The 14026-nt window shown below is 44.2% G+C and overlaps 1 protein-coding gene across 14 annotated transcripts in view; it reads right to left on the bottom strand.

Annotated features, from left to right (window-relative positions):
- fbrsl1 (fibrosin-like 1) overlaps positions 1-14026 on the bottom strand; it is a 411124-nt gene that overhangs the window by 12489 nt on the left and 384609 nt on the right. For 13 of the 14 annotated variants that reach the window (XM_027278062.1, XM_027278063.1, XM_027278057.1 and 10 more), the window contains 3 exons: positions 3841-4258; positions 2764-3023; positions 577-827 (listed from right to left, as the gene is read on the bottom strand). In XM_027278062.1, coding sequence (XP_027133863.1) covers positions 577-827; positions 2764-3023; positions 3841-4258 — 929 coding nt within the window. Of the gene's footprint in view, positions 1-576; positions 828-1046; positions 1208-2763; positions 3024-3840; positions 4259-14026 lie in introns of all 14 variants that reach the window. The other variant, XM_027278060.1, reaches the window with a different exon arrangement.

Here is a 14026-nt window from a genome sequence, read left to right as displayed (position 1 = left end):
ACAGCAACATCTATGTTGTCTAAGTTAAGACGAAGGTGGATAATTTGAATAGACTAATGCTGGCCTGCTTGGCAGACAAGCCACAAGTCAGAAAATGGCCTTCATGAGAAGTGATGCATATTGTGGACACACATTTTTATAAATCATTCCACTATACGTGAAGATGTTGCAAACCGTGAAAGTATATATGTATATATGAGCAGCAACTAGCACTTATCAGGATGAACTAGTAGTTGTGCCAGTGTTTATTTGTGTGTGTATAAGGGGGGTGGGTAGCCAGTGGGCCATATCCGCCCAGCATTTGTACTTTAGCATTATAGTGGAACAGATGTGATGCTCCCAGCTTCTCATCAGCTCTCAGACTTAAGCAGCAGAACAGTATGCAGAAATCAAAGAGCAAAATTCAAACTGAATCAGTGTCATATTTTTTGAGGGGAGGGGTTTCTACAGCTATGGGATTTATTTGGTGTATTTTGGGGTAAAGAAAAAAAAAGGGAGGAATTGATTGAAGAGATTGGGAGGGGTGACAGGTGGGTGGGTGGGAAGTTACGGGAGCTGTTTGTTACTTATCCTCACATTTCTGGCTTGGGTACGCACCAGGGGGGGTGCGGTGGGCGGGGTGAGGATGGCGGCCGGGGGCAGACTGGCGGGGGAGGGCGGGAAGGGGTGCTGGGGGGGGTGTTGGTGCTGGTGCATGTGCTGGTGTTGGTGAAACTCGGCCCTCAGGAGCGACACGGGGGCCAGCGGTGAGGCGGACGGCCCCCGGCCCCGCTCTGAACTCTGAACCAGGAAGCGGTTGTTCAGCTCCTGCCTCAGGAGGTCATGCTCTGTAAGAAAGGAGAGCGAGGAAAACCAAAAAAAAAAAAAAAAAAAAAAAAAAAAAAAGGGGGGGGGGGGGGGAAGGGGGGAAAAAAAAAAAAAAAAAAAAAAAAAAAAAAGAAAAAAAAAGGGGTGGGGAGAGGGAAGGGGGGACACAAGAAAAAAAAAAGGCACGGGCGCCCAGTCAGTCTTTACAACAAGGGTAGAAGAGAAGAAAAAATAGTCACCTGGCATTCTCTGTTTCTCCAGCTCATGCTGTGAGGGTTTTCTACGTGGGGACTCATTGGTGGTGGTAAGAGAGTTGCCTGTGACAATGTGCCAATCAGAATCCCCGAATGAGGCTGGCAATACATGATTGGTTGGTTGAATGATATCAACAGGCTGGTATCTAAAGACAAGAGAGAACCAAGAGTCATCCCAGCAGAAAACACACACACTCTTGCCCTCTATTAGAAAGTCAATGCACAACTGGCATATTTATTACATATTCGGTGGACACCCATCATCACTGGAGACATTTGTTTCCTTCTATTGCAGCATGAAATTACTTGTTTTGATTAAATCGTTGAACACATTATCAAATCGTTACAAATCACATATTGTTGGCAAGAGAAAACATAACTCTGGTTGTTGAGGTTGCATCAGATTGCTGACTGAGTGCATTTTTCAACATGTGACTATTTTAACTGCTTTCAGTAAGCTGAGGATGTCTACAGCTGTGATGGTTGTCCAGTTGTTAGCTGACATTTTCCGGTGGTGTATCCAAGGCCTTTTGCAGTGACCTCATCACCCCTTTTAAATCCTAGCTACTATAAATATAGTCCATCTTAGAAACTGATGTATGACATTCTGCACCAATGAAAATGAGCCCTGAACATTAAAGCATGTGACTTGTGGGAGAGGCAGCACGCTGTTGCCTTTTACAATTAAATCAGATTTATTTCCAGTCTGTGCTGCACCAGGGTGATTTGCTTGTGTTTCAAATTATTTATAAGGTTATCTGTGGTATCTGTAGCCAATGCCCTAACTGGACTGAATTCCTGATATTTACAACCAGAACAATAAAGGAATATGCTGACTTTTTAGGAAAGACCTCTTTAATTGGCTTACTATCTTGCTACTAGCTTTAGTATCTCATAGGTTACACACGCTGCTTTTGAGATTGATGCTAAATAATCATCCACTATTCACTACACTGTGGCACTCTGAAAACAGATTCTTGAAAACTGGTTTAAAGAACTGGGATCTGGATAGAATATTGGAAGCAATGTTTTCATCACAAGCAAAAGCCCTTTTTTCCACTTTAACAATGAGCTATGCCAGTGAAACAGCCTTGTCTTTTCTTTGCATTATATTAGTAAAGGGGAAAATAAAGCTACATATTTTTAGAAATGAAAAAAATTACCAAAAGAGATATGCTTAAATATAGGCTTGGATATACTGTACTGTGCAGTATTAAAGGATAAGTAAGTATAAAATGTAATAAATAGGCACTTACCAGATCAGCAAAACACATATGAACATTTGTTTCAACAGATATTTTATGGTATCATGAAATGTTATGAACTAATTATTACAGGTTGAAGACTCTTCAGACGTTCTTCAGTTACTACTGCACTATTCTATGCATGTATAATTTTTTTGTTCTCATAACTGTAACTGTAATGTAAAGACTTGGCTACGCAGTTTTATTGTAGTCATGCTACAATAAAACTGTGCAGTCAAGTCTAGTATAACTGAACATTAAACAACAAAAATGAAACCTTAGGATATAAAATGTGACTGTTAACTGTTACACAGTTTGCAGCACTTCAAAAATGTGTTATCTAACTACTAACTATCTAACTACCTAAATAAATCAAAAAGGACACTGAAAGCGTGTTAGTCCTTCAAAACCTACCATGTATAAAGCTATCATCTAGCATGTGAGGTGCGCGACTTTACCTGGGTAGGGGGTGCCGGCGGGGTGCCCAGGCACCACTAAACTGTTGGTCGGTAAGGTCGGTGGTGGCGGCAGTGTGGCTGGGGTTGCAAACATGGCCGGATGGCGATGGGCCGGGCTCCGTAGGGAGGGATAGTGCGAGGTAGAGAGATTAGCTATGGATAGAGGCAAGGCGGGGGCTGAGGATGGGAGCCCGCTGAGGTGGTGGTGAGGGGATGGGGGCAAGTGCTGTTTGGGAAGACCCACTGGACTGCTGCTGTGGCTAAAAAAATTATGGGAGACAGAAAAAAGATACAATTCTCCGTTAAAAGAATGATAATTTCATAGTGTGAACACATACGGCATTTTATCCTTTTACACAGTGCTCAATCAGGATGCAGCAGTATGATACATTCAGGGAATGTACTACTATCTTTTTATCTCCTGTACATGTTTTCTTGCTTTGTTTCTAGCTCAGTGTTAGTTCTGCTGTACTGATAATACTCTATGTTTGACACTTGACAACGTGAGAATGATTTTTTAATAAAACAGAAATAAAAAAAGGTGAGGGCAGACACTGAGATGAGGTGAAATGGGAAATAGTTGAAGAGTTGTGCTATATGTACCAGAGTGTTGTTCAATGAAAACAGTAAATCTGACAGCTGGTTATTACAAGTTTGTGTGGCAGTATACACATGAAAAAAGTCAATATCATGTCAAATAAAGGATTGTAGAGTATTTTGTTGCACTGGACATTATACTAATTTTCAAATTGCTGCAGTTTGTTTTAATAGCTGTTTCTAGCAGACTGTAAATGACTGGAGCATTATTAAAGCAAGTGGCAGCATCTGCAGTGTTACACCATGTTTAGGTACAAAAGGTGAAACAGTGAAAGTGAACACAGCTCCCTGGATACAGATTTTCTGTTATTGTTAGTCAACTGCAAGATTTATAGTGGGCTGCAGACACATTAACATCGCATCAGTGTGTTACAATTATAGCATGAGTACACTCAGTAGACTGTGCTTGTTTGTTGGCTGGTTTACATTATTTTGTAAGCTCTTGTGTCTGTAACCAAGTGTGCGTGTATGAAAACCCACCTGATGTCGTGGAGGCTGTTGTACAGCGGGTGATGCACCTGGTGGGTGATTACTGGCCGCGCGTGGTGCTGTGGGGGCGGAAGAACACGGGCTTCCTGGTGTGAGTGTGGGTGAGGAGGGTGGTGCTGGGGGCGGGGTGGTGCCCTCAGCTGGGGAGGGGTAGGGACAGGGGGTGGAGGATGTTGCTCCTTCTTGACACTGAGAGGAGGCGGGGTGGGGAGGCGCGATCTAGGGGGCTCAAGGGGTGCCGCCGCTGCAGCGGGGGCAGGGGAGCCCGTTGGTGCCGAAGCCGGGGTGGGGCTGGGCACAGGAGGTGTGAAGGGCACCTCACTGTTGCTCTGCTCTTGGCTGCGCTGAAGCCCTGATACTTTGGCTGAGCTACAAGTCTTGGACTCGGGACTCTCATTCGTTGGCACACCTGAGAAGAAAAGAGACAGCAAAATGTAAGAAGAGATTGAAAAATGTAAATTATGTTTCTGCCATCTTAGATGTCAAGCAATTTGAACAACATCCGATGATTAAATTAAATAATAGCCACATACAGGTAGCGATTTGCTACTGTGTGCAGTGGAGTATAAATGATCAGTGATAGGTTTAGAACTTTTTCATTCTTTGTAATGTTGTTCAAATGTCTTCTGCTCAAGGTTCCTCTTACTTCTCTCTCCCTAGGTTCCATTAAGTGTTTAATCAGGTCATTTTCATGCTTGACTATAATCAGATGATCCAATTTCTTCCCGCAATCCAGTCAGTATGAATAAATCACAGCTAATTAAAGTTAAATGTCGGCCCCTATTCAGGGCTTTGCTGAGCACACAATCTGGCATGAAATAATTATGTTTCAATTGTGCTGTGAAGGGAGATCGTGGCCCCTTATCTTGGCCTCTCTGCCACTGCGCCTTTCTATCCTCCCTTCCTGATCTTTCAGGGGATTTGGGAAACCACAGAAAAGCACTCTGAACTCAACCACTTTGTCTTTACCATTCATCAGGGGTCTTTTCAACAGACAAGAAGCTTTTATAATCAGCATTCCACTGAACAACGACTTTTCATACTTAGGCTGTTGCAATTTAATGACTGTAATTATATGCTGTTGTAGCAGGAAAATGAAAGTGACAGAAAACGCAGCATCTCAACACCTTTCACATACAAAGAATCTCAAAGCACTTATGAATCTTAATGAAAAAGAAAAGACATCTGGCTATCTCCTACTTCTAAGAAAAGCAAAATGGGCCACAAAGAAACTGAGTTTGAGGAGACGGTGGTGCTATGACTACAATAGCTAAAACACTACTACAGCTTCTCAACTCATTAAAGCAGCGAGTGGTGGAATTCATTTTAAGCACAGACCCATCGCATGATTAGAAAAGTGTTCACACACGGATAGAGAAAGATAGAGACAGAGGAAGAGAGAAGACAGCCCGGTGGAGATGAGGCTCTCTAAGCGGCTCTAATCTACAGCTACGATGCAGGAGTACTTCAGTCAGAAGGCTTACTAGTGCCTCAATTAAAAAAGCTCCATGGGCACTCTTGACGGTAACAAAAAAATGAGAAGAGCCGGGAGCTGCTGTCAAGCCAGTGAGAACTCGACATGCAGCCCACTAATGGAATATCCAGTCCCTATTAACAGCCTGCTTAATCTTTCAAGGATCCTAACACCCATAAAAAGACCAATAAAAAGGCAGGGCAAAGCTTTTATTTTTTTATTTGTTGAGCTCCCCCTCCCTCGCTCCTTGCGTTTTATGGGAGAGCTGGGGCTGGCTAAGGTGTCACGATTTTCTAATGAATTCCAGGGTCCAGGCGTATATAGACCTCCCGATTTATAGAGGTCTGGGATTTGGATTAAACTGTCAACCTATCGTTCCTGCAAGCGAAAGAGAAAGAGGAAGACTGAAGGCAAAGACTGAGAGACAGGCACAGACAGACAAACAGGCGAAGAAGCAAATATCCACAGTTAAAATGTCGCCGCTGGGTGATGTTGCCGTGGCAACCTGTTCTCCCAGACACAATGCGAGGCAAGTGATATTGAAGGAGTCTCACTACGACCACTAGGAGATAGAGAGGGGTTTCTAATACTAATGCTGGAAAAGCCAGGGCCACAGCGAGCTCTGGGTTATCTTAATGATGATTCTAATGGGCTCTAATGGAGGCAGGGAGGTATCAGCTCAGACCAACCCATCCCTCATTAAAATCACTCTGCAAGCTAAGACACTTATGCACAGACACACACATGCACAAATGCACACAACAGAAGATAGACACAAAAAAAATCTGCTATGTGGCGACATTACACACATATAAACACGCACACTATAGCCCCATCGTCTTTATTACAGTGAAGGGAAGCACGAAGTGAGGAAAATCAGACCAAAGCTAAAGGGTATACAATCTCATTTATGTATTTGCTTCAGAACTAGCAAAATGCTAGGGTTCGTCCCTGTTATTTAAAGGATCAACGTGTTTGATTCAGTGGCACCTAGTGGTGTAACAGCAGATTGCAACCCCCTCCACTCGCCCTCCCAAATGAGAAGGAGAAATTTTGGTTGCGAAATTCACAAAACAAAACACTCTTTGCAGAGACAGCTGTGTTAGTTTGTCTATTCTGGGCTACTGTAGAAACATGATGGTCCAACATGGCGGACACTGCGACAAATGACCTGTAGCGTCTGTAGATATAGTGCATGATAGCTGTTTAACTACAGGTGCTGCAGCTTCTTTAGCATCAAACAGGCAATTGATGGCTGAAAACACCAATGCTGTAAATACACTTGCCTAATAAATTACTTTCTTTTTTTTTTAAATGATTTTTTTGGCCTTTTCAAGCTTTATTTTGATAGGGACAGCTGAAGAGTGATAGGAATGTGGGGAGAGAGAGGGCTTACGCAGCAAGGACTGAGCCTTCGCACATGGGGCGGCTGCTCTACCAACTCTTCGCACATGGGGCGGCTGCTCTACCAACTGAGCTAAACGCCACCCCCTAATAAATGACTTTTTGTCCAATTTCGGTAAGTATTTCAGCAGCAGAAATGTTGAGTGTAAACTAACATGCAGTGATAGCAAGATGACAGGAAGGCCTCTCTGACATATGTCACCTAAGGGCTGTATGTAGAAAAATCACTGTTGTTTTTCAACCAAAACCATTCCCTTGCTGCAAAATGGCACAACTGTCAAGCATTTTAACACACTGCCAAATTCTGCATTGTTTTGTTCTTCTTTTCCTCAGGACATGGAACACACTTTCCCTGCAATCACATACTGAAGAAAACAGTAGGCAAGCCACAGGCAGTCATGTGAAACAAATGCCATACGAGTGTCTGTACAAAAAATGTGCTGTCCTGGAGCCCTGTCCCGCAAACCTGAGCAGATGGTGTGAGTGAGTCAGGCAGGTTGGAGGGCAGCCCGATGGTGGGGGGTCCCCCCCCTCCACACACACCTCTCCTGTTAGCTGGGTTAGTGCACCGGGGGGGACAGGGACATTCCCTAGGGGGGTGTTGGCAGGTCTGCTCACCAGATGACATCTCATCCCAGTATTGATCTTTTTATAGTTGTTCCTGTGGCCCTGCTTACTCAGGGGAATTGGGCCTTGCCCCGTGCACACGCGTCTGGGTTTTCAGTGACATGGGGGCGGTGGTTGGAGGGTTGAAGAGAAGAGGGTAACAGGGACTAAGGTAGCAGACGGACAACAGGCTGATGGGATTCACTGGTCATGACTGATGTGTCCAGCGGGGAGTCTGGGGTGAGCACAGTGTCGCTACACAGCTGTTCCTGCCTCCAATATCCTTCACTTGTGACCCTGTTTGCCCCTGTGGAACATCTGGAGAGCTGGCACTGATCTGGTCCTATGTGGCTTTTACGCAGCCAGATGGCTCAGCTTGAAATGGCTTGAACCAGGCTGGAATGGATTGGCCCAAAGCAGGACTAGGATGTGCTGATTGTCATCTTCCAAGAAACTACAATAAAAGATAATGTGTATCCCCACTGTGATGAGGATGTCCCTCTAAAGCATGGTCTGTTGACACATACCATGTCAAGAACATGTAGAAGCCAATGAGGACAAGGACAATGCTGCATTTGTCTTAAATGCTTTTGAGTTGCAGAATTGTAGCCTTTAAAAAGCATTCATTTTGAAGCTTTTTTTAACCACTTTATTTTAAACACACACCTGGCTATCTGCAAATGGACCCAGCGACCTCATGAATGAGACGAGGGCCCTAGAGAATATTGTGATTTTGCCTCCAACTAAAATCCTCAGCAGACTAATGCTGTGAATGCAAATAAGTGTGTTACATAAATTACCTGCTCACTGCTGACACGATGCCAGTATATACAACAGCCAGGGAAATATAACCTGTATGCAAAATGCCCTTTCAGATTAGATACGAGGGTATGCAAATTCTCAGTGTGACATGGGGGGTCAGGGGCTAAGAGAAGCTTATGGCCACTGTGTGTTCTCATTTACTAGGCAAACACTGTGGTTCACTCCCTTCATGGCTTTGCCAAAGCATAAACAGTCAGGGCACTGATAAAATAAGGACACGAACAGACAGATATTTAAATAAAGCGGCATATCTGCTGAAAGATGATGGAGGATGCAGAAGGTATGTGAGAATGTACGCTGCCTTGATCTGTCTCCCGCTGGCTCTGGTTGACAGAATATTCTGCTGCTCTTGACGGTTGAGCTCACAATGATTTGGTTTTTGTACCTCTCTAGACAAGCAATCTGCGCAGAGCCAAGGCTTAGCTCACGAGTGAGTGACTGTGGAAGATGGCTATAACAGATACTGGCAGAAGGCAGGAAACCGCAGTCTTGCCAATCAACACTTCATTGCCGTGAGGTATTCAGTCATAAAAAAGGTGGGGTGACTTCAGCAAAATGATTTCGTATGAGAGGAACAGAAGGGCTGAGCAGTGTTGAATCATTGTGCTAATAATAAAATCATAGGAGAAATTTGCAATGGCTTGCTTTCCCTCACACTATTTAATCTGCCTCGAGCATCTCCAAGCTGGTAACGAGGGGAGCCAAGGCGACGTTTTTGCAAATCACTCAGAGATGTTAATGGGGGAATGGACGAGGAGAAAACTGGCCAAGATAGCTAAAGAGTGAGGACAGCTGGCACGTTTCAATTATTTGTCTCTGTCTCTTCGCTGCAGCTGACAAAAGGAGAGGATGGCAGCAGAATGGGGATGGGTGTTAAGCTGTAACACGTTTACAGTCAAAGCCCAGGCATAAATTGAGAACCTAATGTTCATTTCAGAGAGCTGGCAGCTCAAGATGCGGGATGAATCTGTTTTTCCTGCGCATATCAGATCCCAATTTAAACAACAGCCATATGGTGCTGGACACATATGCTATTCACCTCTCATTGCACATATGCCGATGTTGTGGATAGGACATGGAGCACATCTTCAAATCAGAGAAAGACAGAGGTCTAAATGTTGACTGTCCAGCTTCTGTTATGTCATATGCAGTCCAGTAGCAATGTTAAACCTTAATTAACCCCTGGCTATAAAGTGCTGCAGAGGAGCAAAACACCTCCCCTTTCTTCTTCCACTTTCCTGAATCTCCACCAGCGCCCATCCCCCTTGTTTTGAACAGAGCTCATGTGCTCTGGGACTGCCATCACTCTGACTCTTATGAACACAGCTGGGTCACCTTAGGTCAGTGCCACTGGACTCTCCTAAATAAAAGGGTGGACATCTTAGAACTTTTCAACAGAAAAGCTCAAGTCTAATGGCTCTTCTGACACAGCCCACCCTGCTAGCCTGGAATTTGACCCTTTTCACTGTCACTGACCCATCACTGACCCCAGTGACCATTCTTACACCGAGGCCACTGTGGACAGACAGCCAACAGGCAGGGAAAGGGAGGGGCGATCTGAGCTTTAAGGATGAATTTTGCGTTAAAAAGAACAGGAGCTATTTGTGCAATGCTGCAAGCACTAGCCTTATCATTTCATTAATTAGCATGACACGCCTGCCTGATGGACTTGAACGCCGCAGCGGCAGCTGTCTCAATTGATTACGGCAGTGAACGTGGTGCTGCAATTATCGAGGTGACTGGAGACAACGCCTGCCACTTCTAATAAAGGACTTAACTCCTGCTTCCCACATCACAACACAGTGGTGGGAGGACAGTGGCAGCCTCCCTGTGTCTCCCATACCTTTAAGACCTTTTCAGAGTCTCTCCACGGGCTGCTGTGGAGCTCGTCGTGGGCTGTAGTTCTTGAGCTGCGTGTCAGCTTTACTTAAGCTCGCATAACGCCTGAACAGCATCACTTTGGTGCCCCACAGGAAAGCATCCTCTATTAGGCCACCAACTGGCTCACAATCCATGGAGAATGGAAGGACAGGAGGTAGGAAAGAAAGAGAGTGGGAGAAAGAATGAGATGTAAGAGACACAAAGACAGGGAGCTTTTGCCAGGAAGCCTCAAGTCCAAGCAAAAATAGAGGGAGTGAGTGCACAACAATGTAAACAGAGGCACTGCTTTCCAGTCTCATTTCATGTATGAACATGCATGAAGCCCACATGCCTCTAAGTGGATATAATATTATCTTTCAGTGCCGTACTGATTACTTCTCAATGGAAGGGAAATGGCTGGGTGAAAATCCTTCAACAAATCTTAAGTGGCATGACAGTGGGCTGAAAGAGCCTGCATGTTTTTCTTTTTCTCCTCCTCCATCTCCATTTTCACTCCCCACTCAGAAAACAAAGCAACAATTGGAAGCTGACAGCTCCTAACCGTTTGCCATACCTCATTCACTGTTTTGACATATGCAGCCGTTGTTATTTAGTGCCCTGAAAGGGCTAAGACAAATATCTATGTCGACATATCATATTTCCACAAGTGTTTTGCAGATATGGGGTTTGTTGGTATGAGTATCACAAGCAGCGGCTTAAACTAAGAAATTGCCTTAGTTACCCACCTGCTTCATGCAAATACGGCAGCCATTTTCATAATGTCAAATTATACCCTCTGACAGCCAAGATTGCTGAAGCAGCGAGCTTTTCCAAGTGATGGTATTCTATGGGTGGCAACGGCTAAAAACAAATATATCTTTATCAACAACGATCTTCACTATGATGATCAAAGCTTAGGAATAAAAATAAAAACAATCTGTGTTAACAATCCAATTACAATGAGCGAATGTTGGCTGCATTTTTGTTGATTAATAATTATGAAGTTATTTAATTTAAATCAATGTATTATTAATCAACTGTTGATTTTATCAGTGTTCACTATAAGTGCACTCTTATTATACATATGTCTTTCAAAACATTGTTTGACCACTAAAAATCTATTTTGAATTTTGTTACTGACCATTTTATTTACTGTGCAGCATATTGTGAGAGTATACATGAAATTTCCCTCACAGGGAGGGCGGACAGAATAGGGTAAGATCTTAGTGGACTATTTGTCTAAAGATAGGACCCCAGTGTGCATTAAAGTGCTTGCGCTTATGTTTCACATATCTGTAGGCCCTCAGGGAAACACATGGTATAGACACACTGATGTAATCAATGCCTCTTCTATAGGAGGATCCTGCTGCTGAGCTGCTCCTGGGGTGCTGGTGGGTAATTAGGCTTACAGATGGAGACCCAGCAGCTGTTGAAGACTAGACTAGAGCTGCCATTTTCCCTCACTAATGGCTACATGCCAAAAGAGCTGCGTTATTATGAGTTACAAGCCTTTTTTTTCTGCAGCAGTCGGAGCTTGTGATATCTGAAAGAAGACTTTAAAAAACATCTTGCACTAGTCTGAGTTGTCTGTTTTTTTTTTTGGAGGACGATGAATTGCAAGGCTGATGACACACTTAGAGGGTCGAGGTGGAGATGTTTGAAATAGCTTTCATACAGAGCTTAGTAAGACAAACTCACACAAAAGCCTCCTCAAAATCACTCCCCTTCTTCTCCCAACCACCATGTTCTTCACCGCAGCAGAAAAAGAGTGACAATTGGAGGGGGTATCAGGTTTGCAAACATTTGCTGTCCTTCCTTGCACCCCATTCATCATTCTTGATTAGAGAGAGAAAGGATGACAGAAAAAGAAGGATAAAGTGACCCAGGCTGGGGGAGAAAGAATGAGAGCGAGGCTAGTTAATAAGGCAGGGAAGAGGGGAGAGGGAGCAGAGGGCAGGAAGTTGTGTCAGGTAAACTAATGGAGACAAGGCCTGGATCTTGACCTATGGGACTGCTGCTACCCTAAACCCACCACTGTCTGCCCCCATCTTCTCTAAGCCCTGGCCACACATAGAGTCAGACAGCAACACATGCACACAGTGGTAGGATACTCTGGGTCTGGCCTCCTTGAGCCATAGTGGACAAGGAACATTAACAACAGCCTACACGTTTTCAAGGCTTCTATGAGCTGCCACATTTCACTGTGGTGTTTCAAGTACAGCGAGTGAAGAATTGATTTGTTTGGAGTGTGAAGGCGGCGTGTCAGTTTGGGGAAATGTGTGAATGTGAGTATGTCTGGGAGGAGAGGAGGATGCACGGTGAAACAGGAGCGAAATTGGACTCTGAAATGAGCCAAATCGCTTGTGAGATGAAACAGACTACACCAGAAAAAAACAAAACAAACCAAAAAAAAAAGAAAAAAAGAAAAAGGAAAAATAACAAAAACAACACAAGGCCCCATAAAAGTGTCGAGCAAGGCAGGCTGGCACAAAAGCAAAAAACAGAAACAAAACAAAACAAACACACTTTTCTTTCTGCTCGACATATTTCAGACAGCAGATGACAAAACAACACTGAAAGAGTTAGAGGAATCAAAATCAAACCGCCAAGTGTGTCTGACTGTTTCATGAATCCGTGTCGAAGCGGAGGCTCCACACCACATCAAACCCTGTAAATTCTCCTAAAAGCCTCCTCTCTCCCTTTAGCAGCCAGCGCTTAAGATTATTGTGTGCAGCTAAAAGGTAAGTGCTGAGAGTGTCACACTTGAGAGTGTGTTTTAAGCACCATAAAGTATCAAGACCCAGATGGCTCATCCTCCCTGAAAAACATGTCCACTCTACCTCGAGCTCCAGTAGCACCTGCTACCAGGATTAGGTCAGTGCTACGCCAACCCAGCACACTAATACGTTGTACTGCAGGTGATAAGGAGCTCAGGGCACTTCAGCACTGGCCCCACACATTTCATGAGTCAATACCTGTATCATTAGTGAAAGCAATAGGTGTATATAGTTATTTTCCAAAAAGCATAGGGAGCCAGAAATTTGGACTGAATATGATTGGTTTTGGTTATGCGACCTGATATATATTGTAGCACCGATCAGTACAGAACTCCCTCTATATCTGGTCTACATTGAACCATATAAATAGATAGTGCTCTATACATCTCCATGGGTCATGTGGCATTGGAGCATTTCTCTCACTCCTTCCCAAAGCAAACAGCAGTAAAATCCCAGTTCTGCTGCTCAACACAGCAGCACTCACCCAAGAGCCAGCAAGGCTGGAGCCTATGCTCTACTGAATGGGGTATTAGAGTCAGTCAGAGGCCATTAGGGGCCCCACCACCAGGGCCCAGTGCAGGGAATTCACCAGAAGCCAAAAACAACAGCCAAACAGATGACCGCTTGAATATTGGAGACCACACTGTGCATGTTCTTTTTTTTTTAAAATCTTCCCTGAAATGGCCAAAATGTAGGCCCCCGTGTCTCAGCGAATTACCGCCTGTCTGTTAACAAACACTGGGACAATTAATGGCACAGTGAAATACAGGGCCAGACACAAGCCCTCTCTCAGCAGTGCGTGTCGGGTTACTGCTTTCACCATGTGTTGGGTTCAAGGCTAATAGCTTGACTCTATCACAAACCTCTCTAAACCCTGCCCTCTGTCAAACATACTGTACTAGTCCAAACCTGTGGTATTGCTTCTAGACAGAGTGGCTCTGATAAGCCACTGACAGAAACATGGATTCTCATATGCTACCCCTGGAAAGGTATGAAACTCAGAAATACTGAACAAACAGTAGAAGGGGACCACCCATCTGGAAATACTTGGAAAATACTCTATATGGCAGGCTGATAGTTCTGTTTGATTTGAGATCCTGTTCATGGGTTTGTCTCCTTTCTCCCCAGAATCCTCTCTGGCACATTTTGCTAATGCATGAATGTCCTTGTCCGTCATGGAATCTGAAGCATTTTACATCCATTCTGTTCCTGGCGATGTTTTTCCCATCTTTAT

The sequence above is a fragment of the Larimichthys crocea genome, chromosome III (genome assembly GCF_000972845.2).
Source record: "Larimichthys crocea isolate SSNF chromosome III, L_crocea_2.0, whole genome shotgun sequence".
In the NCBI taxonomy this organism is placed as follows: Eukaryota; Metazoa; Chordata; class Actinopteri; family Sciaenidae; genus Larimichthys; species Larimichthys crocea.
The sequence above is the reverse complement of the archived record's forward strand: the minus strand, read 5'-3'. Positions and strand labels throughout refer to the sequence as shown.